General features: G+C 35.0%; 2 protein-coding genes and 1 long non-coding RNA gene across 9 annotated transcripts; 2 read left to right on the plus strand and 1 right to left on the minus strand.

Annotated features, from left to right (window-relative positions):
- Positions 1-474: 474 nt before the first annotated feature.
- Positions 475-6,688, minus strand: LOC113074508 (KIF1-binding protein homolog). 2 transcript variants are annotated; one of them, XM_026247349.1, is made up of 7 exons: positions 6,220-6,688; positions 6,007-6,105; positions 5,545-5,624; positions 5,269-5,455; positions 3,622-3,715; positions 2,477-2,589; positions 475-2,394 (listed from the first exon to the last, which is right to left on the minus strand). In XM_026247349.1, the coding sequence occupies exons 1-7, from the start codon at positions 6,661-6,663 to the stop codon at positions 1,516-1,518; spliced, it is 1,896 nt and encodes a 631-aa protein (XP_026103134.1). In that variant the 5' UTR covers positions 6,664-6,688; the 3' UTR covers positions 475-1,515. The 2 variants fall into 2 exon arrangements, with proteins under 2 accessions (XP_026103134.1, XP_026103135.1); XM_026247350.1 differs by having other exon boundaries at positions 493-2,394; positions 5,269-5,452.
- LOC113074506 (phosphoinositide 3-kinase adapter protein 1-like) lies at positions 6,594-22,404 on the plus strand. Of its 6 annotated transcripts, XM_026247344.1 has the most exons (19): positions 6,594-6,700; positions 6,865-6,932; positions 9,631-9,743; positions 11,022-11,441; positions 11,920-12,131; positions 12,911-13,055; positions 13,242-13,384; positions 13,961-14,090; positions 15,144-15,340; positions 15,590-15,755; positions 15,978-16,046; positions 16,467-16,742; positions 17,097-17,159; positions 17,278-17,480; positions 18,084-18,144; positions 18,565-18,732; positions 18,838-18,923; positions 19,463-19,563; positions 21,476-22,404. In XM_026247344.1, exons 4-19 carry the CDS (start codon positions 11,042-11,044, stop codon positions 21,582-21,584), a joined length of 2,529 nt encoding a protein of 842 aa, XP_026103129.1. In that variant the 5' UTR covers positions 6,594-6,700; positions 6,865-6,932; positions 9,631-9,743; positions 11,022-11,041; the 3' UTR covers positions 21,585-22,404. The 6 variants fall into 6 exon arrangements, with proteins under 6 accessions (XP_026103129.1, XP_026103132.1, XP_026103128.1 ...); XM_026247347.1 differs by lacking the exons at positions 6,594-6,700; positions 6,865-6,932 and having other exon boundaries at positions 9,743-9,917; positions 11,022-11,120; positions 11,331-11,441; XM_026247343.1 differs by lacking the exons at positions 6,594-6,700; positions 6,865-6,932 and having other exon boundaries at positions 9,743-9,917.
- Positions 22,405-24,259: 1,855 nt separating this feature from the next.
- On the plus strand, positions 24,260-26,538 carry LOC113074509 (uncharacterized). Its single transcript, XR_003280658.1, has 3 exons — positions 24,260-24,328; positions 26,009-26,060; positions 26,140-26,538. It is a non-coding gene; the product is annotated as an uncharacterized LOC113074509 (long non-coding RNA).
- The last annotated feature ends 343 nt before the right edge of the window (positions 26,539-26,881 follow it).

Genomic DNA, 26,881 nt, shown 5'->3' on the forward strand with positions numbered 1-26,881 from the left:
CTTTATGGTTACTCAGTTAAAGCTATGACAACATTCAGTGCATTTCTCTCTTTGTGACTATAACAACCACACAAGAGCTTTCTTTAGTTTAACCTCACCTAAAACGGAAAGGATTATTATAGACACAAAACCACTGAGGTTTACTGGATATTAATGCATGAAAATGTGAGTAAAAATGTATTTAATAAACCATTTTAAACTGCAGCAAGTCTCTTATCTCTCTTTTTTTTTTGTGATAACACGGCATACAACCATATCTATCCTGGTAATTATTTGAAATGAGTTGTTTATCACATATAGCATAACAATAAAGAGAAGCACCAGAATGGTATTACCAAAATATTTAGAGAAGGAAATGCAATAAGTTTAGGTTATACTTTGCGGGTCAACCGTCTGTTGAAAACAGCCGTTAGTTGCACAGTTCTCTCTGTGAAATCAGCTTACATTATAAATGTTGTTCTTTTCCATTCAACCACTAGAAATTCTAAGTATTTTTGCTACATGAACTCAATTCAATGGCACAAGCAATGTAGTCTCTGGTACTTTCCTCTTTGCATTCAGGCGCATAATCTGCCAGCTATAATGGCTGTGGCTGCAGAATGATGGCTGCTAAACTAAGCCATGTGTGTATGTAAATGGAAAAGTACAATTAAAGGAATAGTTTACACAAACATTAAAACGTTTTTAACTTGAGTCGTCTATCCATAATATTGCTTTATCCAGTCAAAAGTACTCTTGTCTGAATTAGGAGAGAAATATGCACAGATCAAACACCGTTTACTTTTGAAAACAGTCTAAAAAACATTTCTAAACAAACATGTTGGTGGATTTTGATGTAAGAGGACAGAAGATGGACCTTTTCACTGAAGCAAGCATTGGATTATAGATGACTTAAAAGTTAAAATGCCTTTTTTTTCTTCTTCTTACAAACATGCAGCTTTGTACAGCACAAAAGTTTATTTTATGAACTGGAGTAAGATACTATGGATTCTTGTGATGTTTTTAATCGCTGTTTGGACTGTCGTTCTGATGGCACCTACAGTATTTACAGCAGATGAAATGACGTAGTGCTACGTTTCTCTAAATCTGTTAAGAAACAAACTTGTCCACATCTTGGATGGCCTGATGGTGAGTACTTTTTAAGCAAATTTTGATTTCAGGCCTATTTTGATTTCTTTTTATTATCCATATTTATTGGCATAAAATTCTTTAATATACAGCTATATGTTAAATCTTGGGCCAGCTAAACATACCAATCCTAATATTTGAAACAAACATTTTACTGCATTAAATACAATTGTACATTGCACAATGAAAATAAATTAGTTACGGTAAATCATGCAGTTACATCAGTCCACAAGAGATTGTGATAAATGGTCCTCCAGTTGAAGGAGTTTCTTACAAGGTGGTCCTAGGAAGGCTCATTAGATCTGGCAATGAACAACGGGTAGTCTATGTTTGTCAGGTGTTTGTATTTATACGACAGGACAACAATGAACGGTTTTCAACAGCCTGTTAGTTGCAGGAGGCCATTTTGGATCGAATTCTGTTGATCTTAAGAGGAAGCAGGGAGACCATCTCATTACTCAACTCAAGCTCGGTTTCAACAGCCTTCTTGGCTTCTGGGTTCTCCTCACAGTATTGCACTATGAAACTGTATGATTCCAGGGAGTGGTTGAGATTCTCCAGTTGGGCGGCCAGGTTACTGGAAATAAGCTTGGACTGTAATCTGGCGACACGGAATTTGGCCACCAGCGCCGGCCTTAACAGGTCCTCCTCGAGCTTTTCAGGAAACTTCCCCTCTGGTGAGCGGATGGAGTCGAGGAACATCTGATAATACTTCATTGAGGAGGAACACAAGTGGTTAAACTTCTTTATGGTGTGCACATCTGGCTCATCCTGCTTGTCGGCCACAGCCAACTTCAGGTCCATCATCTCGTAACAGGTTTCTGCAAGTTCAAACTGCAGCTGTCGGCAGATTAACAGATAGTACCGAGCATTTAAATCCTTGCAGACTGGCTCCAGCAGGTCGACGCGACGTTTGTGCATTTTACAGCGGCGTTCTAGATCCTGTTCAAAGAAGGCCAGGACCTTCAAGAGAGCGCTATGGTCCTGCAAGATCTCAATGTGATCTGTCACGTGACCGTCCATTGCGAAATACTCTTCGGCCTGGGCTACGTAGCTTTGACCAACCAGAAAGATGCTACGGGCTTCTTCAAAGTCTAGTGGAAGCATGCTGCTTACTTTCTCTTCCAGGCTGCAAATGGAGTCAAAGGTATCACTTGAACCAAAAAGGATGGCACTTTTTCTTCCCTTCTCTTTATCTTCTTCTTCATTCTGACGTGCCCTTTTCAACTCTTCCTGCCGATCTAAGTCGAGTTCTCCGACATTATCCTATGAAGCAATGGAAATTGCTTAGATAGGTCAAAGTAATAAGTCAAAGCTCTTGAAATGTTAAAGGAAAATGCATTGCTACCTCAAGAAGTTTTTTAGCATCTTGCATCAGATTAAGGCAATATTTAATCCAGCATCTGGCAATTTCAGATCGCTTCTGAAGGAGCTCTTCACGTTTTTCACATTCAGCATCACCTTTTGGAACATTCATAACAATTCACTGTAATTTATATCATTTCAAACCTACATGTATTTATTTTAAATAACGTGCTATGAAGATAAAAGGAAAGCTGGAAAAGCCTTTATTTTGGGATATTAGGATTTATTATGCTTTTTTACAAATTTTAACATATTTAACAAAAGTGTAAGAAACAAAGTGTAATTTATTTCTGTGATGTCAAAGCTGAATTTTCAGCAGCCATTACTCTAGTTTTCAGTCACACAATCCTTCAGAAATCATTCTAATATAATAATTTGTTGTTTCATCAATGCTGAAATATTAGTAAAGTTGTGCTGCTTAATATTGTTTTTAGGATAATTCTTTCGAAATTTTTCAGAATAACAGGATTTATTCAAAATAGAAATATTTTGTACCATTATAAATCTCTGTACTGTCATTGTTAATCAATTTAACGCATCTTTTTTCAATAAAAGTATTAATAAAAAAAAACTGTCTATATGTCATAAAAATAATACTGACTTCAGACTACTGAATGGTAGTTTATATACACTACATTGACTCTGCATTTGTAAACATCATTAGACCCATGCTTCAAATGCAGCATTGTAACACTATTCTAGATCTTTCAAAGATGTTCAGTAGGTTTATCTTTTTTGTACTTCATGGAGTCTCTGGACATAACTAGCTTAAATATTATCTCTGTATGTTTGAGGTTCTGTATTGTTGGCCAAAGTTGTACAAACCACAATTTGTTGGTTTGTACAACCTCAGGGTCTGATGAAATGTAAAACAACCAACAAGCTTGGGTGTTACAATAACAGACAGAGTTTTGTTAAATGCCATTGTTTCAGTACTATTATAATCAAATACAGTATTATCACATTTTCATTATGAGTAAAACTAATGCCAGATGTGAAAGGGCTCAAATTAGGGAGTTTGGTTTTCATGTAGCAACCATCACATGGCATTCAGTAAAGCAATTGAAATTTTGTGAAATACACAACATCCAACAATATAAAAAGAATGAACAGCACACAGGAACCCACTTTCTTTGGCAGCTGCTTCTGAGGGGATTTCTCCTGCAAGAGAAGCAATGACACTCGCCGCAGCCAAACAGTGACGAGCCTCCATGTACCGTGTCTGTGATACAACGACAACAGAGGCAAAGTTAATAACTATGACCTTGACTACAGAGTCATGGAGGTCATTATTAGGGATGTCCCAAGCCAATCTCAAGGATTGGGATCAGGGCCGATTAAGAATTTTATAACTATGAACCTTCCAGTAGGTTTACCAATAACAGAAAAGAAAAAGCTGCTCAGGTGTGTGTGTGTGTGTGTCTGTGTGATACGCAAGGAACAATGAGGTCTGTTTTAGTGCCTTACAGACACATTCGAGATTCCACTTCATTTGAAAGTAATTTATTTATGGTTTATTTTTATCTGCCTTCTGACTTTGGGTTGCATCTTGCTTCAAGACTTGACTAACATTCTGACATTCGCTAGCTTCATGCTTTCTAACCTTATTTCCACTTTTTCCCCTTTATGTTTAATTTATTCTGCTTACTGTACATATACCATATTAGTATACCAGTAGTACTATACAAGTAGTATCATATTTATGATTTGACCACTGTTTACAATGTCTACCATTCATTTACCAATGTATGCGTGCCTGTAGATATATATATATATATATATATATATATATATATACATATATTATGAGTGATTTTTTTTCACAACAAGATTCTTTTACTTTTTAAAATAAATCCTCACTGTTGAAATATATAGGCAAAATAGTCTTATTCAAATGCAAAACACAAAATGCTAAAAATGTAGGTGCATTTTGAAATCATCTTGTACTTTATAAATTTAAACTTCTGTTTTAATGAATTATATGCAGCAGTAAACAACTTGTAAACTAAAGCTGCATGATTTTGGATAAATTGATAATCATGTTCGTATTTATATAGAATCTGACGGAAAAAAAAAGATTCGAAAACTAAACAAAATAACGTATATACTATAGGTTCTGACAAAATGTTCATTGCTTAAGTCTTTTTAAAAAAATATATTCATTTAACAAATAAGTATAAAAAAAATCAATGAAGGAGTCTGTGTCTGGTTCAATGACAAAAATTGTTTTTTAAATGGGCAGTTGTCGCCACCTCCTGGAGGAAGATGTATATGTATGTATATGTATATATATATATATATATATATATATATATATATATATATATATATATATATATATATATATATGTATGTGTGTGTGTATATATATATATATATATATATATATATATATACATACACACACACATATACATATACATACATATATACGTATGTGCATATATGTATATATATATATATATATATATATATGTATATATATATATATATATATATATATATGTATATATATATATATATATATATATATATATATATATATACACGTATACATATACATACATATATACATATACATATATAAACACACACACACACACACACATATATATATATATGTATATATATATATATTGAATCAGAGGCCCAAAAAACATGATCAGGACATCTCTAGTCATGATACATAAACATATTACTTAGCACACAATGGAAAAAGGCAGTTTGCATGAGCATTTTCCAAAACTAAATGAACACACACTACATGCATCATACCTTGGCGATGTAGTACTGTGACAGTGTGGCTGCATTAATGGCCCACTCAAGCGGCACAAACTGCTTGTACTCCAGCTGTCTCTGTAGTGTACTGTGACAGTACTGTCCAGATCTCTCATACTGCTGCAGATTCTTGTACACTTGAGCCAGATAATACAGTGTGTGTGTATATGCCATTTCAAACCTGCTGACACGTCACATACAGGGGAAAAGTAGGGTTAAAAAATTTGTTGGAGCACAATAATAAAGAGGGGTTCATGGGGAGGGAGATAATACCTTCTTATCTTCTCTTGTTGGGATAATTCTTCTCCCTCCAACACAAAATAGTCTTGAAGATCCAGTGGTGGTTGACCATCCTGATATGCACAAAGGGAACAATTGTCAGCACCTAATTGGGGTGTATAGCTGGGCCTGTCACCTATCCCATTGAGAAACATCTTATGAAACCGGTCCAATTTGCTTTATTAGAAGTCGTCATACCATCAGAGTTTTTAAGCTCATAAAAACTAAAGGTGAAATGTCGCACACTTCACACACAAATATAATCATATAAAATCAATAAATTAGAATACTTCGTACAAGTGTGTCATTTGAGGTTATGATTATCAGATTACGCTCAACTATTGAGGAGACGTCACAGCGACGTCATGCGGAACTCGTAACACAATACCGTTGCAGTTTAGGTAACGTTAGGTAAGTTACTTCACTAGGTTTTGAGACAAAATGTGCCCCCCATACCTCTTTCATGTACAGCAAATACATAGATTCGGCGATTTCCAGAAATCCTTGAGCTTTTTCGATTTCATCTCTTCCCGCCCACAAAATGCCGAGCTGATTCTACCAAAAAACAAAATACGTTAAGTTATCATCACACACCAAAGCTCAGAAGTCAACCACCAAACTGTACATTTATTAACCTATATGAAGTTTTGGAGAGCTGTGTATATTTACCCGGGCCTGTATGAATAACGAGACGTTCTCCCGTGTTGTTGTGCACCTGTCGATGAGTTTCAGGCAGTTGATCAGATGCTGCTCTCCAGCGGACAGCTCCTCGGTCTCTATGTGGTTCAGGCCGAGACAGTACTGCACCACCGCGAGCCTGGTTGCTCGCAGACCGGCGGGAGAGTCTCCGGTACACGCTTTCCCACATTCACTCCCCGGTTCTCCATCCACCATCTGCCTGAACTCACCGTCTGCTTCATTGTCAGCCTCGCCCTCCTCGATATGAATTTTTTTCAGTGAACAAAGGATTTCCTTCAACAGGTCCCTAGCTGTGTATTTCGACCGGAAAGGGTTGTTCTCAGGGTCTTTTCTCGACTCTACCTCGGAGAGTTCCTGGGCCAGGCGAAATTTCTCGCATACGGTCCTCCACTCTGTGCTCTGGGGGGCAGCCATGATTTCTACGAGCTGTGACAAGCGTTCACCAGCAGAGGTCAGTCAACAACGCACTGCTAGTATTCCTGTGCTTTTAATAAACGAATATTTAAAATGTTTATTTAATATCATAATTATGCTGTAATCACAAATATGTTGCTAGCTATCTTATTTTATTTACTAGCTTCTGGTATGGCTGTACTGTCTCTTTCTCCCTTCCAGATATTCTGGCGCCATCTCCAGGTCCAGCAGTGAGTGTGTTTCACAGACAGAGCTGGCGGATATAACAGGTGAATCATTTTTTTCACACCTTACCTTGGGCCTGTTCCAACACCCTCATTTGTGGTCTCTGAACTTGACCACTTGTCTACTTACATGACATATTTCCAGTATTTGGCCCATATGTTCAACTGTCTAGACACACTCAGAACATACAGTAGTGTTTAAAAATGAAAAAAAAAACCTTTGATTTTCAGTACTTTTACTCTTTAAAATAAACCTGTTCCCTGTAGTCACTGTTGTAAAATACAACACAAGTTAATTGTGGGGCTTCTAATTAAATGATAAAAAGCTGTTGCACTTGCACGTTTTATAACAGGCTACACATTCGTATCTCTACACCAATAAAATGTGCAACAACACAGTATGTTTTACTGCCAAATTATATGTAGAGTTTTACAATAATACATTAACACAGTGCTATATCCCTACTGGCTGGTTTAAGGTAAGACTTACAAATGTTTAACTAGTAGATATTACCACGCTTTCTATGTCACTCACAATTGATAAACCACAATACATTAAAGCCAAATTTATACCGAATCCTCAACTGCTCCCAGGGAGCCCAACAAAAAGTGGTGTGTTTATGGGGTGTGTGTGTGTGTGCACACTACTCACTGCTGTGTACGTATACTTGGATGGGTGAAATGCAGAGCACAATTTCCGAGTATGGGTCACCATACTTGGCCACATGTCCTTTCCTTTCCTTTCCTTTCCTTTCCTTTCCTTTCCTTTCCTTTCCTTTCCTTTCCTTTCCTTTCCTTTCCTTTCCTTTCCTTTCCTTTCCTTTCATAGAAACTGCAAAGTTTGGTGTATGTGTGTAAATGCTTCTGAAGTGAAGATCTCCACAAACTGTCAAAACGAGAGGTGTGTGGGGTGTTACAGTGTTTTCAAAGGATGGTTTAGTAACCACAAAGTTAGATTATAAGTTGATAAAGATTTGTTTACATAGTATCTTGGATCTTGGCACTGAATAACACTAACAAAAAAAAAAATACAAGACAAAGTTAATAAAAGGTCAGCAATTCTGTCTTCTGCCTATCCGGTTGAACCTTTTTGAACATTTGCCTTGTTAGCCAACAAACACCAGATTGCGGCAGTCGTTGGGTTTGTGTTTTGACTTTGTTAGTGTTTATTGGATGACACTTATGTTTCCCAACATTATAAATACAACCGCTAATTTGATCAAATTTGAACAAGATGAGCTGAACACCTTATGTAAATAGGTTTTGTGCTTTTTATGCTATTAACATGTTTCATACATTATAAATATATATAGATTTATTTTAAGATTTAAGATTAGTTCTTTTCCAGAATAAAAAGACAGAGAGACATGAACATCTTTGATGACATGGGGCTTAGTGAATTATCAGGAAATTTAGTATTCTGGAAGTGAACTGATTCTTTAATTTAAATGTCCCCTGTCCCTTTAAGAAAGTCCTTTCCATGCTGTCTCTTTTCTAACACCCACAGCATGTTTCTTGTTTTACATCACTAACTTAAGAAGAAGTTCATGATTGTTCTCTTGAGCGTGCAACTGAGCAGAGAATAAAACGTCTCATGGGATCAATGACATTCGCAAGGGTTTCTGTTCATGTATCAAAAATTATAGAAATGTTGTCTGTAGTCACAGAAATCATCATAGTAAAGTTGCCTATATTGCCTTTCATATTTACAGTATGACATGTGTGTCCTAATTTATCTCAACCTTATTCTCACAATCAATGTTTGTTTCACTTCAGCGTTTTGCTTTAACCTGACTCAAATGTACAGTACCTGAAGCACTGCAATGTTTTAGTTCCTCTTTTTAGTTAATAGTGGGTTGAATAATGTCATGAATAGCAAGGTTTTAAATAGGAACTTTACAGGGTTTTTTAAAAACTTTTTTTTACCTTGTTTCTGTATTTGCCCATACAGAGTTAAATAATTAAAAAGCCGGTTATAAAAGCTGTATACTCCCACTGTCATTAACAGCTAGCAAGCTGTTCATAGTTTTTATGGCTTTAAAATCATCTAGTGAAATAATAATCTAAAACAGGGGGTTTAAACTGCATTGTAAAAAAAAGAACGTATGCTGGTAAACACCATAATAACAGAGGTGGTTAAGAAAAAGCCACATGATTAGTCAAAGTTCACCACAGTTGAAGTTAATACTAATATATATGTAGAAAGTGCAAGATGTTACCAAACACCATCATTGTAACGCCCACAGTAATGCAATTAGCATAAACAATATTACACAAAACCCTTATGTTCAGAACTGATAAGAAAAGTTATTTCAGTGAAAAAACATCAAATGTCTCACAGAATTCTGGTAATGTCAGCTATAAGGTGACTTTACTGTAAAATTACATCAAATGATCTATTAGCTCTATTACGGGTTTTCACTGTATAAAGTAAGGAAACCTACTGTTAACCAATTAACAGCTTTTGATTGTAGATTGTAGCATTTTTACAATATTTTACAGTCTAATTATTATTATTTATTTATTTATTTTATTATTATTATTGTTATTTGTTTTTTTTTGTTTTTTTACAGTTTTGGGTCCATGAAACATTTTAGACAGATAAAAAAAAAAAAAAGAACAGAAAGATACAGAAAATACTATGCCTTTTATAGTGTTCTGGCTGTTTTAAATACAAGCTACATTATAGTTTTAGTTAACTTCTTTTTTTACTTTTCTGGGAAATGATCTTTCTGTTTTACAGAGTCACAGCAGCCTACAGCAGCTCTGGCTATGTGAGTTTAAGCAGTTGCTGTGTATTTTAGGAAGTGACGCCACCACCCACCATCAGGAAATGGACTGTTTCTTTTAGTAGATGTAAGTCATGAGCTGAAGGCAAATCGGTATTGAACCGCAGTCACATACGTGGTGTATTTTGAATTAGAAGCTATAGACTTGAGAACGGAGGTAAACAGAAACCACTGTGGGAAAGTGCAGTCACTATACACTATATATTACAACCTGGCAGTCTTATCTACAGCAAGAAACAAGGTGAGGCATCATTTATTGCCATTAAAATGTTATGCCTGAACGAACAAAATATTCTTGGTTTGGTCTTTTGGTTAAGAATTGTAGTTTTAATAAATTACTGACAGAAGTTTTTTTGGTCTTTTATTTTGTTATTTGAAAATTATAGAGATGACGTGATGCAAAACAATAATTTTGGTGAAAACAATAAGGAAGTTGAAAAAAAGTCTTTCAGTATATTTGCTTTAACATTCATTGACTTTGTGGGGAAGAAAAATAATAATAAAAAAGATAATTCTGCACCTCCTTTTAGAGAATGAGTTTCTGTGTATATCTGCATGAATTGTGTGCTCGAACTCAATACAAAGTCAAATGTTTTAGACGGATACTATTGACGTACTGTGGAAAACCTGAAGTAGTTTAAGGAAAAGTGAATTCTCTTGACAGGTTACATGAAACAGGGTTTGCACTGAAACCATATTTGATCACTTCTGTTGTGTTGATGTGGGTTGTGTAGTGGATGTTATTTCATGGTTTAGCAAGACTGATTCATAAAATTCCATTGGTAAATTCTTCATTCATATCATGTGTTTAACCAGTTTTATTTGTACACAGACACTATGTCAGAGTGCCATATATAGAGCATTTTAGGAGACAAAAGATGACTAATTACTAACTTATTTCTCTATCATCCTAATACAAAAAGTGTCTGGCCTAATAGTAGCCTGCAACATGGCTAGCATTCAGTTTTTCACTGATTCACTAATCAGCAACTAAAAAAGCTCTTTGGAATATACTTTGGTTATATTTGAATAAAAACACAGTTCATTTAAATTGCGGTTTTGCAGAAGAAAATGACGAATTTGAATTTCCTTTACATTTACATAAACTGTAAAAATTATATTGGAGTACATATGTTTTTTAAGGAAAATTTCAGTCTTTCTACTTCTTGCCTTTTCTTTGTAAATATGTAAAAAAAAAAAAAAAATAATAATAAAAAAATAGTTTTGAGGAAATATCTGAGTAAAAATTTTTTCAATGAAAGAGTAAATTTTAATTGTTATAGAATAATATGGAGAATTTAAAATAATTTCTTGGTTCATCAATTTATTATCCATTGTTTTGCAGTATAATCTGGATACTCCATAATGTGCGAGGTGTTAATTGTCCATACCAGTGAGGCCAGGGAATGGGCTGAGTATCTGCAGCAAATATTGGTAGCATCAAGTAAGTTTCTGGAGGGCTCCCTCATTCTGTATGATGTGAATGAAGAGATTTGGATGAAAAACCATGAGCTGTTTGGCTCCAGTAAGTGCATCATGCTTTTGCTGTCTACTGCATTCTTGGACATGCAGCAAGACCCAGAAGTGCAGGATAATTTCCGGGATCTTCTTCATCCTCCTTGCAAAGTTGTTGCCTTTTTGTGTGGTGTATCAGAAAGCCAAGTGTCAACAGACTATTTTGAACACTGGGAGTATTGGAGAAAGCTCAATTCAGAAGACGAACCATCAGCATATGTGTCTGCTGTCCTTGACTGCATTAATATTGGTGTGTATTCCTTATACTTTATACATAGTATACGTCTCATTCAGCAAAAGAACATATTATTTACTTGCACTATAGTTCACCTTTAATAACAAAAACAATAATAAAAATACAACAATGTCCTTAAAAGATGTAAGACATTAACATAACCACTGCAAAAGAGTGCATATGAATAACATTTTAAGAAATATGTGTTGTATTCAACTGTTTTTTTATTTATTTAAGATTTGTATATTCTTATTATTTGTATTATTCTTCTTCTTTTTTTTTTTTGCTTTGTTTTTTTTTTATGTACCATAAATAGTTAAATGCTAAATACATAATCTTACAGCTGGCCAGAAGTAATTATAGTCTGTCCAGTCTATTTTATTTTATTATTTTATTTAGAATAAAAATGTTTGCACAGTGGATCATAATTAATCTTACTAAACATGAAGAGGTCAGCCTGAAGTAAAGTTTAAAATATTATTTTTCATTCTAGGATCTGTTAGTGGAAATTGTCAGAATCCATATGAAATTGAACTAGAAGAACAAACGAATGAGTTCACATTATCAGAGATTCCTGAGACATCACCTGATGAGACGGAACAAATTCAGGTGATTGGGGAAGATGTTCGTCATACTGAGCAAACCATGGGGCCACTAGATGATCAAACTTGCCTCACCATCCAACCAGACAGAATACTATGTGGGGTAGGTGCATTACACACAACGCAAGCAAAACATAAATAGAAACGTTTCTAAGAATATGTAGTTGTTAATGTCAGCAAGAAGCTCACATGGTCAAGATCACACTTTTTGTGCCTTTCAAATTAGACGGGAAGTCATTGCATTGCCCATCTGTGAAGCTTTATTTAGATCATATAAGCCATTCTTAATTCAGTGACATGTTAAAAGAAGGATGATTTAGCAGCGTTGCTTGATAAAACGAAAACAAAAATAACACAGCTGCCCATGTTGTACTTTTTAAGTAACTCACTATTGAAGTCGTCGTCTTTATAGACTACGTTTGCTCCTGCCCATAGGGTGTTTTTACTAATCGCTTAAATACTCAACCATCTAGCTTTAAATCAATCGATTTGATTATTTGAGAATGTTATAAATCAAATTATGCCTTTTTTAATTGAATGGTTGAAGAAACATTTTATACAGTATGTCTCGTGGTCTGGACATTTCAATATTTTAGGGTACATATGGCTTAATGTTAGTGTTGTTCATATTTTTTTTTATTTTTTTTTAACTATGCATCGTCTTTTTGGAAAAGTACTGTTATTTTTGAATTATAACTATAAAAGTTATAAAAGTTAACTGAATAACTTGTAAAGTTTACACTGTAACAAACTATAGTTTCAGCATTTTATTCAAAAGCATTTGCTGACATTTGCGGAATCAACATCAATCGTCTTAATGTTACTCTATGTCAGTTACTGACGTTCTCATGATCTTCTCACCATTTGTTTGTTCCCATAAAGAATCGTGTGAATATTTATATAATCATGGTAAAGAAAATTGTGGATGAGGGCAGACTGGAGGTGGAGTTTCACTCTCAGTACTCGACACCTCAGCGGATCGCTGGGACTCTTCTAAACGAGTACATTGTTACTGTACAGTCACCTGGTAAGAGAAACACACAGAAAGAGGAACTTTTCATATCAGTTCCTCCATGCTTTTTCACTTTCAACTGAATTTACATATTGTTTCCTGTTAATGTGCTCATTTATTAAAAGAGCAGCTTTGTCTTTGTCTAATTTGAGTTTGGCTTTGTAAATGTTGTTTTCTAACCAATATATTTTTTTCTCTTAGATATGCCAGCTGGGAAAGTCTCATTGACACTTTATAAAAATGAATCTGTGGTCTGTTCAACAACTGTGACATATTACACAGAAATGGAAGAGATTTGCAGGTATCTAAAGAAAGCAATGGATCCTGTGCAGTTCATGTGTCAGGTAATAATGAAACTGAATCGAAACAACTGGATGAAACAATCGATTAAAACCGAATCACAAAAACTGAAATGACTTGTTAACGAATGCGATAATGGAGTAAAGTCATGTGATGTTTATTTGCATAGCGCTTTTTTCAAAGTAGCTTCACATTATAATGGAAAAACTTTAATGTCCCATAATTAATAAATAATTAATATAATTAAAATATATATATAACTTCACTCATTAAATTATATAGTAATTTTGTTGAATATATGTGACAGTGTATCAGCCCAAAAGGTGGTCTGATCTCGTACTGATCAGCAGTGGAAGATGCTTTATGTAAATTGTTGTTTAGTCAGTAACAATAATAATAATAACAAAAAACAAACAAACATAAAAAGTCAATTTTTAGACATTTTAAAGGAGTTTATGAAAGGCAGGAGCAGATGTAAACATTTCATTATCATTCATTAACTGTTAATATGCAGACCATAATGTTTGCCCTTTTAAAAAGTAGTTACAGAAAAGGACCTTTCATTTAAAGACTAAAATTGAGCCCATTTTTATTTTTATTTTATTATACTTAATTTTCAGGCATTTGATATCACATCAAAGGTGCCCGAGTCATTGGATAATTTGCTTGCAGACTCTCTGGAAGAACGGATGCCTCTAAAGGGATTAGAAGTATTTGGAATTAGTCAAATTGCAGATAACACATCCACGAGTAAGTGATTTAATTCATAAAAATTTGCTTATGTTATAGTTTATAGAAGTCTAGCTTAAGATGAATATCTTTTATGGAGGTAGATAACGTAACACCAAGTTAAGGAACTGGTTAAAGGATGGTTAACAAGGGATAGTTCACCCAGAAATGAAAATGTGATGTTTATCTGCTTACCCCCAAGGGTATCCAAGATGTAGGTGATTTTGTTTCTTCAGCAGAACACAAAGGGAGATTTTTAACTCAAACCGTTGCAGTCTGTTAGTCATATAATGTAAGTGGATGGGAATCACGGCTTTGAGAGTCATCAAGCATACACAAACAAAACCAAATTAAAACCTGTGGCTCGTGACAATGCATTGATGTGTAAAGACACAAAACGATCGATCTGTTCAAGAAGCTGAACAGTATTTATATAATTTTTTACCTCTGATTTTCTCTGCAATGTCTAAACTGTCCTCAGTGCTTTCTTCTTATTTAGCCTGCGGCTGAGGTGTATTCTTCTTCTTCTTGCTTTACGGCAGATCACAGACTAATAAGTGCATTACTGCCACCTATCTCTTACATGGGCCATTGACACTCTATCTATAATCTCAATTAGGAGTGGCAATGGTCCACTTAAGAGAAAGGTGGCAGTTATGCTCTTATAAGTCCGTGATCTGCCATAAAGCAAGAAGAAGCAGAAGACACCTCGCACAGGCTGAAGAAGAAGATGCGAACACACGTAGGACAGTTCAGATATTGCGGTGAAAATTAGATGTAAAAAATGATATAAATACTGTTCAGCTTTTTGCACAGACTGATCGTTTTGTGTCTTTTCACATCAATGTATCGTCACGAGCCACTTACATTATATGACTAACAGACTGCAACGGTTTGAGTTAAAAAATCTCTGTTTGTGTTCTACTGAAGAAACAGTCACCCACATCTTGGATGCCCCCCGGGGTCAGCAGATAAACATCAAATTAAAATTTTTGGGTGAATTATCCCTTTAATTTTTTTTGTAGACAGGAAATTTTATTGAACAACAATGAAAAGAGATTTCTTTGTTTTCAGATCACAGTAATGTGGAACTTCCAACACTGCTTCACTTCTCGGCCAAGTATGGCTTAAAAAAGTTAACGTCTTCGTTAATGCGGTGCCCCGGAGCCATGCAGGCCTACAGTGTAATGAACAAAGATGGGGATTACCCTAACAAACTGGCTGAGAAGAGTGGCTTCTCTGATTTAAGACAGTTTATGGACGAATATGTTGTGAGTTAATTACGTAAATGTTCTTAATGACTTCTGTAACTGACAACAAATTGTAGAAAACTGAGTCAACCAATTTCATTGCACATAACATTGGTAACAGAATGCAATGATGTAATTATGTAATATAGGTCTGTTATTAATCCGCATACATTTATACAGCAGTATTTCTATGTGTCTTCATTTCAGTATAGCATAGATGATGCCAGTTATTTATGTATCTTTCTTTTCTTTTTTCATAAAACAAAACAGGAGACAGTAGATTTAGTGAAGACCCACATTGAGGAATCTCAGAACACCTCAGGCAACGAGGATATCTATGAGGACATGTTGATGGCTTCCCAAAATTTCATCAGTAATTTCGATAATGAGGACGTTTACGAGTGTATGATGAAACTAAATCCTGAGATGGGTTTGTGTATGAAATTTACTTTCGAAACTCTAGTGTATATTTTCTTGCACAGTAACAATAGTCACTATTGCATAAAGTTAAAGCATTTCGAGGCATATTTTGTTATGAATATTTAATGTGATAATATAATGCAAGCATTATAAGACTGTTTTATAGGCCTACTGTCAGATGTTTAAGCTATATACTGTAAACCATGTATACAAAATTGATTAAACAATGTTTCTACAGATGATGATGACATACAAAGGGCTCTGGACGACTCCAACTCTGAGTCAATCCTGAGAAAGTTTTTTGAAGGTACATCAATGAGAAATGACGGTCATGACACAGCAGTTCTTTGTGTGACTATGTGACTCTGTCACTTTTTTCCCCTGTGTGATGACACTTTTCATCTTGTCTTCCTTTAAACTTATATACTTCTTTGAAAACTCTCGTTAGCCTATTACTTAGAATTATTACCAAGTGTACAACAATTTTGTAAAGGCTTACAATATTATCCTCATGTTTGTCATGTAACACACCTTGAAATAGTTCAATTAGCTTATCCAACTTAGCTTACTCTGCTAGTATGTATTTAAACCGCTCTGCCACAGGATGTACAGTAGCTTGTTTGCATAGTGCATAGTTGCTAATATATGGTTTTTATTAAGATGTACACTGGTGCACAAATGTTGTACATTTCGGAGTTGTCAAATAACATGAATTGTTTTCATTTAGCACAACCTGACAGGAGTTTACAGTCCTTGGAACATACTTCAATCAATGGTGGATTACCTGAAATGGATGATGATGAATACCGTGACATGGGCCTTAATGCGGAAATCTATGGAGAAATAGAAGAGGAGGACCCGTATAACCCATGCTGCCCTGATCAAATTTATGACATAGTGGAACCACAATCCACCCCTGAAATAATCAACCGTCCACCTGCACCGATTCCACGACCCGCCAACCTGCCGGAGCCAGAAGAGAACACAACCTACATTTCCAAAGGTGCAAACCAAAAGTTCATGATGCAGACACAGAGGCTCTAATATTAGTGTAGCATCATTTCCTCTCTCTTATATTATTCTAAGCCTGCATGACTTTTTTTATTTTTCTTCTGTGAAATGCAAGAGAAGTTATTTTGAAGAGTGCTGGTAAATAAACAGTCCCGGTAAAAGTCCACATGGTTATCAACATTCTTCAATTTTGTAATTTTATGTTGTATTTTACAATTTTGGAACAATATGAGGAGTAAATTATGACAGAATTGTAATTTTTGGGTGAACAATTCTTTTAATGTAAATCTTAATTCTGAAACAGTCCCTTTATAGTAATGACAGTTAACTTTGAATTGTTTTACAGTATTTTGTCTCAAGGAACCTTTATACTCACTCAGTCAACGGCCAGAGAGTGATTCCTCTTTAGGTAGTGTATAAATGTTTCTTGAGCCTAATTGTGAGCCATATGTGTATATGAGCAGACTTTCGGATTATTAAATTGAAACTACCCCTACATTTCCATGCTTAATGATCCTTTCTTGCAGCACCTGTACGGCTGGTGAGAGACAGAAACATGAGCAGTGACCATGACCCCTATGCAGGCATGAAGACCCCGGGACAGAGGCAGCTCATCTCTCTACAGGAGAGGGTGAAGGTGGGTGAGCTGACTGTGGAGGACGCAGTTCAGGAGTTCAAGGCTTGGCAGTTTGATCAAGATAAAAGATGGCGCTCTCTCCGCTTCCAGCAGGTATGTACCTCCAGGTGAGATTTTTGCATATGTGTTGCATGTAAATCAATGAGATCTTTAGAACAGTATAGTGGACTACTTACATAAAATGCATAAATGTTGTCACTCTGTATTTCCCAATAATATGTTTTATTAAGATTATATTTAAATGCTTAGTTTTATAATCAAAGCTCTGTAGTTTTTATTATGGGATGCAAAACATATTCAACAATACAATGATGACTGAGAGAGAAAAATAAATGTTCTGATGTGTCATATTTGATCTATTTTAACATTATTTCTCTAAAAAGTTGCTTCAGTCCAGTAGGTTTTCATCTTGAAATATTACTAACAAAATAAAATTAATCTTACATTTAATTTATGAAAATCATTAAAGATGAAAAAAAGGACTATTTTAAAATTATACTTAAAGACCTTTTAATTGCTAAAAAAATGTATCAATCTGAAGTAAATTGTGTACAACTTTTTTTTTTCAGCAATGTTTTGATCATGTGGATAATTTAGAGACCTTGCATATCAAATTCCATGTTAACCCTACATAGGCTTAACAAATAAAATGAGTATCTCTGATGTTTCTGTAACAGTCTCTCCATTTTCTTCAAGGAAAATTTACAGAAATTAAGAGACAGCATCACTCGACGCAATAAAGGCAAAGGACCGAATGGTAAGGAAATGCAGGACACATTTCATCATACAACATAACGTGGTGTGCTATTAGAATGTACACGAAACATTTACATATTACTCTTAGGGCTCAACAAAAAGTATGAACTAATGGAAGTTTAGACTAAAAGAAGTTTAGAAAGAATTTTAGACCCTAGTCCATTTAAAATGATGAATTTATTGCTGTCATGGAATTACTTAACTGTATAGTTTTTAATTGTGTTTATTTTAAATATTAAAATAAAATAAATATTTAAATATTAAATATTTTTGTTTCTGGCACATAAAAATAAACATGATTTTTTTTTGTGGTGGTGCCAAACTAAATTTATTGACACATTTTGTGACATTTAGCATTTAGAATCAAACAAAACAGAATATTTTATGTCTGTCTTCAAGAGTCTTTCTGTTTTCCGATTAGAGCTCATGATTACAGCACCAATACAAACAAACAGTCAGTGGGGCGCTCAAATGAATGTGAATTGCTCAGTGTACGAACCCGCACCTCGGTTGATTGCCCAACCTCCTCCTGTTAGTCGACCGCTGCAGAGAGGAAGCTGGCAGACAGGAAGCACCTCCAGCACTTCTAGTATGTAATAAATAACTTCTTTAACCTCTCAAAATAACATCTGGTATTACTGTGAACAGAACCATGTTTACAAGTATGGTGTGTTTCTACAATGTAAATGTGAAGGTCTGACCTGTGCAGGTAGTAGCAGTCACAGATTGAGCATTCAGAGCACCGTCAGCAACAGCAGTGGGATGGAAGGTGAATGTGAGGTCAGTTTTTTTCCTTTAATCATCATCAAATATTCCTGAAAAGAAGTATCATGATTTCTACAAAAAGATTAAGCAGCACAACTGTTTTCAGCATTGATAATTATAAGAAATGTTTTTTTGCGCAGCAAATCAGCATATCAGAATGATTTTTGAAGAATCATGTGACACTGAGGCTGGAATATGGGCAGCTTTGCACCATAGGAATATTATATTTTCAAATATATTTAAACAGAAAACTTATATATATTTCATAATATTATTGCATTTTTGACCAAATAAATATAGTCTTAGTGCCTTCTTCCAAAAACATTTAAAAAATCATAATACTCGCAAAACAATAATACATTATACATTATTTGGAATATTAAAATATACTGGCATAAAGTATTTTACCTTAGATTGTTATAGTAGAAATTTAGATTTTACATCAAAATATTTTCCTTAATAGCAAATATTAAAACATCCAAGAATTTTTTACACCTTTTTATTTATTTTGTTCTTTTTAAATGATCATATCATTTTTACATGAATGGTTTAAGGAGCCTCCGGACATTCCTCTTCCTCCACTGCCTCTCCGGCCCGCTGTGGATACTCCACCAGTACTCCCTCCACCCAGGGTCCCACGACGTGTAATAGAGAGGTATGTGTTCAAAATCACTAACACAATATCAGGTGAAACAGAACACGTTTTCTGTCACATTTTTTCTCTATTATGAAGTATATAAGTAAAAGATAAATGTACTCAGGAGTTATTTTACCCAGTGAGTCTTTATGTTAAAGGTTGTAGAGAGCGAACACATACATAAATCTATACATGGAGAGTTGTGGCTTTGTCTAGTTTTATTTTCGAAAGGTTTCACTGCGAGAATGCACCAGATGACTGGATAAAACTTTAGTGGAGCAAAGGTGGTTATGTGTGAAACTCATACACCTCTCCATTTGACAAACCACAGCATCCATCACTAAACTCTTTTAACCCCAATGCCAGAGTTTGTGAAAGCTTAACTTTACATCAGTTACTTGATCATATATAGAAGCATCGACCTTTAAATCTTATAAAGATGGAGAGTGGGTTCAGAATGCACTACTTCTTCATCAGCTAATATACACAAACACAGACATCAGAGGATTGGCATCGTGTCAGAGAGGGGTCTGATGTGGGTGCCACTTATCCTCTGCTAATTCTTGCCTAGCTGATGGGAGCTATGATACATTTAGAGAAGTTTTAGAAAGGTGTGCAATCTGTGCCCATCCAACCCAGGTTCAGAACTGTGCCTTCTAAGGGGGCTATAGATGGTTATAGTAATGCAAAGAAGACAAAGCCAATCACAGTTCAGTATGCAAATCAGTGAAAGTCGAAGGGAGATTTTCAAACTTAACTTTCTTTGTAAAAAATAAAATATAGGTTTTTATAAACATATAGCTAACATATTCTACTCTTAAAAGATTTTAAAAAAATAAAAAATTAAATAAAAATAAAAACAAATACTATGTAGAATAAAAGAAAATAATACAATTAAATTGTGTTCTTTTGTACTTTATTCATTAAGAATCATAAAAGTAAAGTATGTACTGTATCACAGTTTCCACAAAAATACTAAGCAGTGCAACTGTTTTCAAAGTTATAATATTAAAGCTGCAGTAGGTAACTTTTGTAAAAATATATTTTTTACATATTTGTTAAACCTGTCATTATGTCCTGACAGTAGAATATGAGACAGATAATCTGCTCCTCCCAGTGGTCCTATTGCCATTTGCAGAAAATACATCGCTCCTGTTAAGAAACAACCAATCAGAGCTGTGGTCCGTAACTTTGTTTGTGTTCAAAATGTAGAAAAATGTATATAATAAGCGAGTACACCATGAATCCATTTTCCAAACCGTGTTTTTAGCTTGTCCTGAATCACTAGGTTGCACCTATAATAAGTGTTTATATTCAGACTATTTTAGATTGCTTCGGGGGTACCGCGGCAGAGTAACCTAGTACCTTTGTGATTCTTCATAGACATAAACAGAGAGAAGTAGCTCCGGCTACAATGTTCTTCCGCAAGACGCAAGCAGTTCTGTTTATTAACCGCTAGAGCGTCATAAGTTACCTACCGCAGCTTTAAGAAATAATCTCTGAAGAATGATGAGTCTCTGAAGACTGGAATAATGGATGCTGAAAATTTAGCTTTGCAACCACAGAAATATTAATGACATTTACAAATATTTTCAAATAGAAAACAGTTATTTGAAATTGTAATAATATTCAGTATAACTGTTTTACTATATTTGTGATCAAATAAATGCAGCCTTGATGAGGATTTTTTTTTTTTAGAAACATAAAAACTCTTACAGAATCCAAAGTTTCGAATAGTAGTTTTAGGTTAAACAATTCAGACAGAAATAACGGTTTAATTTTTGTGGATAGCAGTCCAGAAAACAAAAAACAAAACTCAATATATATTGATATTTGTTTATTAGGTTATATAAGTTTATTATTTGTCTCTGGTTTGTCTGGAGCTCAGTTTGTATATTCCTCATTTTAAATTGAACCTGCTCTCTCTTAGGAATACAGAGATAAATGAGCGATATGTATCGACTCCATCCCGTCCTGTTCATCAGACGCCTGCGCAACGGCCCATGCCACCTCCACCAATACCGAGACGCACATGGTGATGGCCTGCTTCAGCACGGCTGGCTTTCGTTTTGTTTGACTCTGCACTTTTCTTGTTGAGCCTGTGAGATATGTGAGTCTCTTTAAGGAGGAACAGAAACTATTGGCTGTGTCCGAAACTGAAGACAGCTCCTTTGCTGCCCTATCAGTCAGTGACCTTACAGAGGTTTTGCATGAAGGTGACTCTTAAGGAAACTGGTTTGCCATTTATATTCTTTTTACCAACTGCCATCTATTGTAGGTAGAAAACAGGATATTATGCAAACGTCAGATTCAGAAGTCTTGAAGCTATCTTATTTTTCATATGCTGCCTGTGGTTTCAGACACAGTCAGTGGATCAGTATCCAGTGTTCAACTGTTTTAATCTAGACTCCACTTGCAATGCAAACAATCACCTTAGTTTATAGGTATTAAAATATAAATCTTCAGCTGAAGATATGCAATATGTTTAAGTTTTTTTTTTCATAAAGTCACTTGTTTGCTATAAAGCCATTTGTTTTGTGCTCTCTGAGTGCCTTTAGTAGCAAATAGCAAACTCAAGAATTTGCCTACATTTGTTTTTAATCAGAACAATACTTTGTGTTGGCTGTGATCGGTCATGAGATGATGAGATTTATTGTTCAAGAGTTTTCTGCGTTTTAAAAATATTTATTGATGTATTCAAATATTATTGCTGGCTGTAATATATCCCCGAAAGAGAAGCAGGGAAACAGTGTATTTAAGTGTGAAGAAGGAAGATGTGTGTTATGTATGTATTTGTTTGTCTGCGTGTTCATGTTTGTTAGTCCATGAAGACAAAACTAATTAAAGTGATTAAGTAAAGTGATTAAGTAAGTAGTCTTTTCTTCCATCCTGCACTCAAAAAAATGGTTTTCCGGCACTGTTCGTTTTACACATATATGTTTTGTTAAAACAACACAAATATATTTAGTTTTCCGACAAAACACAATTGTATTGTGTTTAATCAACTTAAAATGTTTAATTTTAAATTTTACTTAATTATCAATCGTTAAAGTAACGTAAAGGGTTTAATTTCGTGATTCAAAAAAAACCGGAAGTGACGATTTCCAACGCATTTGATGACGGTGTGGAGGGGAGCAAGAGGTATCAGTCAGGTAAGAAAATCTAAAGTTTTTATTGTGTTAAGTCAAAGTCTTTAATTTCTCTTAGAGTTTCTGTTTTGAGGTGCTTTTGTTTTGCAGTCTAGTATTGTGTAATCGGTTTATTGCACCGTTAATAGATGATTTTGAAGCGTTGGGAGATGTGAAAGCGCACAACTCTCTGTAATGTATTTACTTTAGTATATATATATATATATACACTAGGGCTGAAACAATTACTCGACATTATCGACAACGTCGACGATAAAAATAAAATTTTCAGCAAATGTTTTTGAGTAACGTTAGTGGTTTGATCTCGTATCTGCCCTGATTTGAAAGCCTGCATTAATGCAGTTTGACCAGTGTGGCGCTGTAGCGCAAGATTGTAATACACTCTCCTGATTCAATTAAAAAGAAGAAGATAGCACTTCAGTTTGAGGCAAACCGACCCGATCCGAACCTTGGATGAATATGTAAATATATACTGCACGCCTTCCTCTCAATAACTGCATAAACACAACAAAAAACTGACCGCGATGTAAAAGCAGCTCTTAAGAACACAGAGATATGGATGTTTGCACGAACTCTGAGGTTCTCCAGGCACTCCAGTAAAGAAAAGTCCAGTCACGTTTATTTATATAACAGTCCTTTATGCAATCGATAGCTTTTCAATATTAAACATGAAAATACAGAGTAAGTGTCGCTAGAATTATAACTTGATTTCCTTTTATAAAGCAGCTCTCAGGTATGGAGCTAGCTAATAATAAAATCATTTTATAAGTGGGGGAAATATTTCATTAAAGTCTTAGTTCTGCGCTAGATCAAACCAAACTGTTTTGATTATCATAACCCAATAAGGTATTTTAAGAGAGATTGTATTTATTAATAAAATGTTTATCCAAAAATAAAACGTCCTATCACTTACCTTTACTTTATATTATACATATGGCTTACAATAAGAGATGTTAAGAGACAGAATGATTTGTCATTCAGCTACTTCCTCATATAACTAATCAAATGGCGAATAGGAGTTTCTCTCTTATCTCATTTTGTGTGCCAAATATATTTGTATAAATTAATTGTATTAGTAATACATAATGACTTTAAAAAGTGGAAGTAATTACCTTTATTTGTTATAATATGTATATTTTAACTAATTTAAAAGATAAATAATCAATAAATGTCCAACCATGAGATGTTGACCGAGTTTTGAGAGCCCTGGCTCAGCACAGTGGGAGTATTTGAAGCTTTGTTTATGAACATGGCGGTGTGGTCATACAATGACTTTAAACCGGACACTACTCTGAGCTGTTCACATTATACATATGCTCCAGATATGTAATCAGGTCCTCCTTTAGGAATGGTAAACATGACACTATTCATCACTCACACAAATAAATCACTTATATTTTGATCATTGAATTGGTTTTTGCTGTTCAATTTTTTTTTTTTTTTTTTTGTAACACATAGCACTTCATGTGTACAGGTTTGTGCAGAATTTGAGACATCCAGAATTACCATAGGCCCATTAGAATCAACAATCTTTGCCAAACTTGATTCGGACTGCCAAAATTTACGAAGATGTTTTCATACTGAAGAAGAGACCTTGGACAAATACTGAAACCCTCTTGGTGCCCACTACACAGGTAAGAACAACTGCACTCAACACAACCTTGTATTAAAACATTATTCTCTCACTGGTTACTGGAAATTGACAAAAAAAGACAGATAAGATAAGGTTTATTAATACAATAAATACAAAATATGTGGTATATCTATAAACTGATAGATTTATTTTGATGCAAGGCAGGGGTGTCCAGACCTGCTCTAGGAAAGCCAGTGTTCTGTGGGGTTCAGCTCTAACACACCTGCCTGGAACTTCAGGGTAAGACTTTTTTGTTTAAAATTTCCCAAGAACCTTGATTAGCTGGTTCAGGTGGTGTTTAAATGGCTAGATCACCCAAAATAAACATGTCATTATTCACCCTCATGTCGTTTCAAACCCGTAAGACCATCATTCATCTTCAGAGCACAAATTATGATATTTTTTAAGGATGCCCCGATCATGATTTTTCATGGCCGATACCGATTTCTTTTACAAGCAAACTGGACGATTTTTTTTTTTATCTTTAAGCAACAAACAAGAAGGAAGGACAGTCCACAGTCTACAGTCCAAAATTGAGGGAAAGCTCAATAAAGCCCCTTTCACACTGCGATTCCGGCAAATACAGATCCCGTAACGACACGTGACATCAGGGGCGTGACGTGTAATGTACGAGTCGAAAACATTAGTCATGTAATACTTTCACTGAATCTGGCGAACGGAAAGTGAGGAACTAACTGATCTCTGCTTCATACAGTTTGCACTTTTTTTTTTTTTCAGTGAACGTTGATCTTCCTTCAAAACAGCCAGTAAAGAGTCACACGATAATGTCATCACTACGACACGGCATTAAATCTGTCTTTTGTTCACACAGCGGCTTGTCCCGGGATTGAACCCAGCAATGTTACTACGTCCCCGACCCGAGTTCAATGCTGGAATCAATCCCGGGATGTGTTTTGCTTTCACACAGAAGTAATGTAGTCGGAGCACGCGGCGCACTTCCGGAAAAATCGGCTGAAAATTGGTGCATCCCTAATATTTTTATGAAAATGCAAGAGATTCTGAACCTCCATAAAGGCTGGCAATGCAACTGAAATGTTCCCAGAGTCATAGTAAGGACATCAGTAAAACAGTCCATGTGGCATCAATGCTTCAACCACACTTTTACAAAGGTACAAGAATACAGTTTTGTGCAGAAGAAACAAAAAATAGCGACTTTAATCAACAATTCTTCTCCAAATCACAAATTCTGCCATTATGGACAGTAACAAGAGGCATGAACATTGCTTTCCTCTGCGTGTATCAAGGCTCAGTGCAGGCGTGTTGTAGGTCAGCAGCACCATGTGCATGAATTATTTACGTGCTGTTGATAATGGTGGAAGATGCGATTTGGAGAAGAATTGTTGAATAAAGTCGCTGTTTTTTAATTTTGTTTGCACAAAAAAGTATTTTGTTTTACTTTGTAAAATATATGGTTGAACCACTGGTGTCACATGGACTGTTTTACTGATGTCCTTACTATGTTTCTGGGTCTGGGAACATTCCAGTTCTGTTGTTAACCATACAGGGTCCAGATGTGTAACATTTTCCACTGTAATGTTTGTTAGAATCCCATCTTGACTGCTTGCCTGGATTTCCCATAAGAAGATGCATGACTGACTTTTTTTCATGTAATTTTAGAAAAAAAAAAACAAAGGCTAAATTTTGTTGTTTTCATCTTCAGACTAATGAAATTGAAGTATCCAAATGAAGACCCTAGCAGTATGGAGTATATGGTGAGTTCAAGGTTAATAAATTATTTGTTAAAGTTAATACACAATAATTTGAGTTCTCCATGCTTTTAAATACTTCTAGGATACAGACGTTGCCAGCAGTCAGGAGGTGATCCAGAAGACTCATGGGAATCTATTTGAAGCTGCATCATTGAAGACAGTCCAGCAGAAGTTGGAGTTTTAAAGGATAAAGTTCTTCAGGACCTATAGCAGTTTACAGTCTGTAAAACCATGTTACTGGGACTGATTTATGGACTGAACTTGAGCAACCCTCCTGAACTCAGGTACACATTTGGAATACTGAAGAAGTTATTTCTGGAGCCACTTCCTGTTCCTGGAATAAGGTTTGATTGGTTGCCCATGAATGCCAATTAGAATTGTATTTGCTATTTTGTGTAATTTTGTAATGTGGTTTAAACTGTATTTTACTGTGTGTAATTATTTATTGCTTGTTTAACAAATACACTTTGATCATTTGTGACATCTTGTCTTTTGTCTCATTACAAGACAAACATACAAAAAATGCTTTGTTGAAGGGAGTAACTTCAAAAAGAAAATATTGTGTTAAAGTAACTAGAACTAATTGTGTGGAACCACTGTCCATAATTGAAATGAGTAATTTGAAACAAACCTCCTTATGTTGATAGAGTGAAACAAATTTGGCTAGATTGTAATAAACCAAAACATGTTGAGTTAACTTAACCAGTTTAAGTTGAAGCAAAGTCAATAAATTGAGTTGGTTGAACATTACTATTTCACATAGATTCTACCTCATTCAGTTGTGTTGTCACAACACAAGGAGTTTGCATAGATTCAAAAAATTC

Source organism: Carassius auratus, unplaced genomic scaffold (genome assembly GCF_003368295.1).
Source record: "Carassius auratus strain Wakin unplaced genomic scaffold, ASM336829v1 scaf_tig00014974, whole genome shotgun sequence".
Lineage (NCBI taxonomy): Eukaryota > Metazoa > Chordata > Actinopteri > Cypriniformes > Cyprinidae > Carassius > Carassius auratus.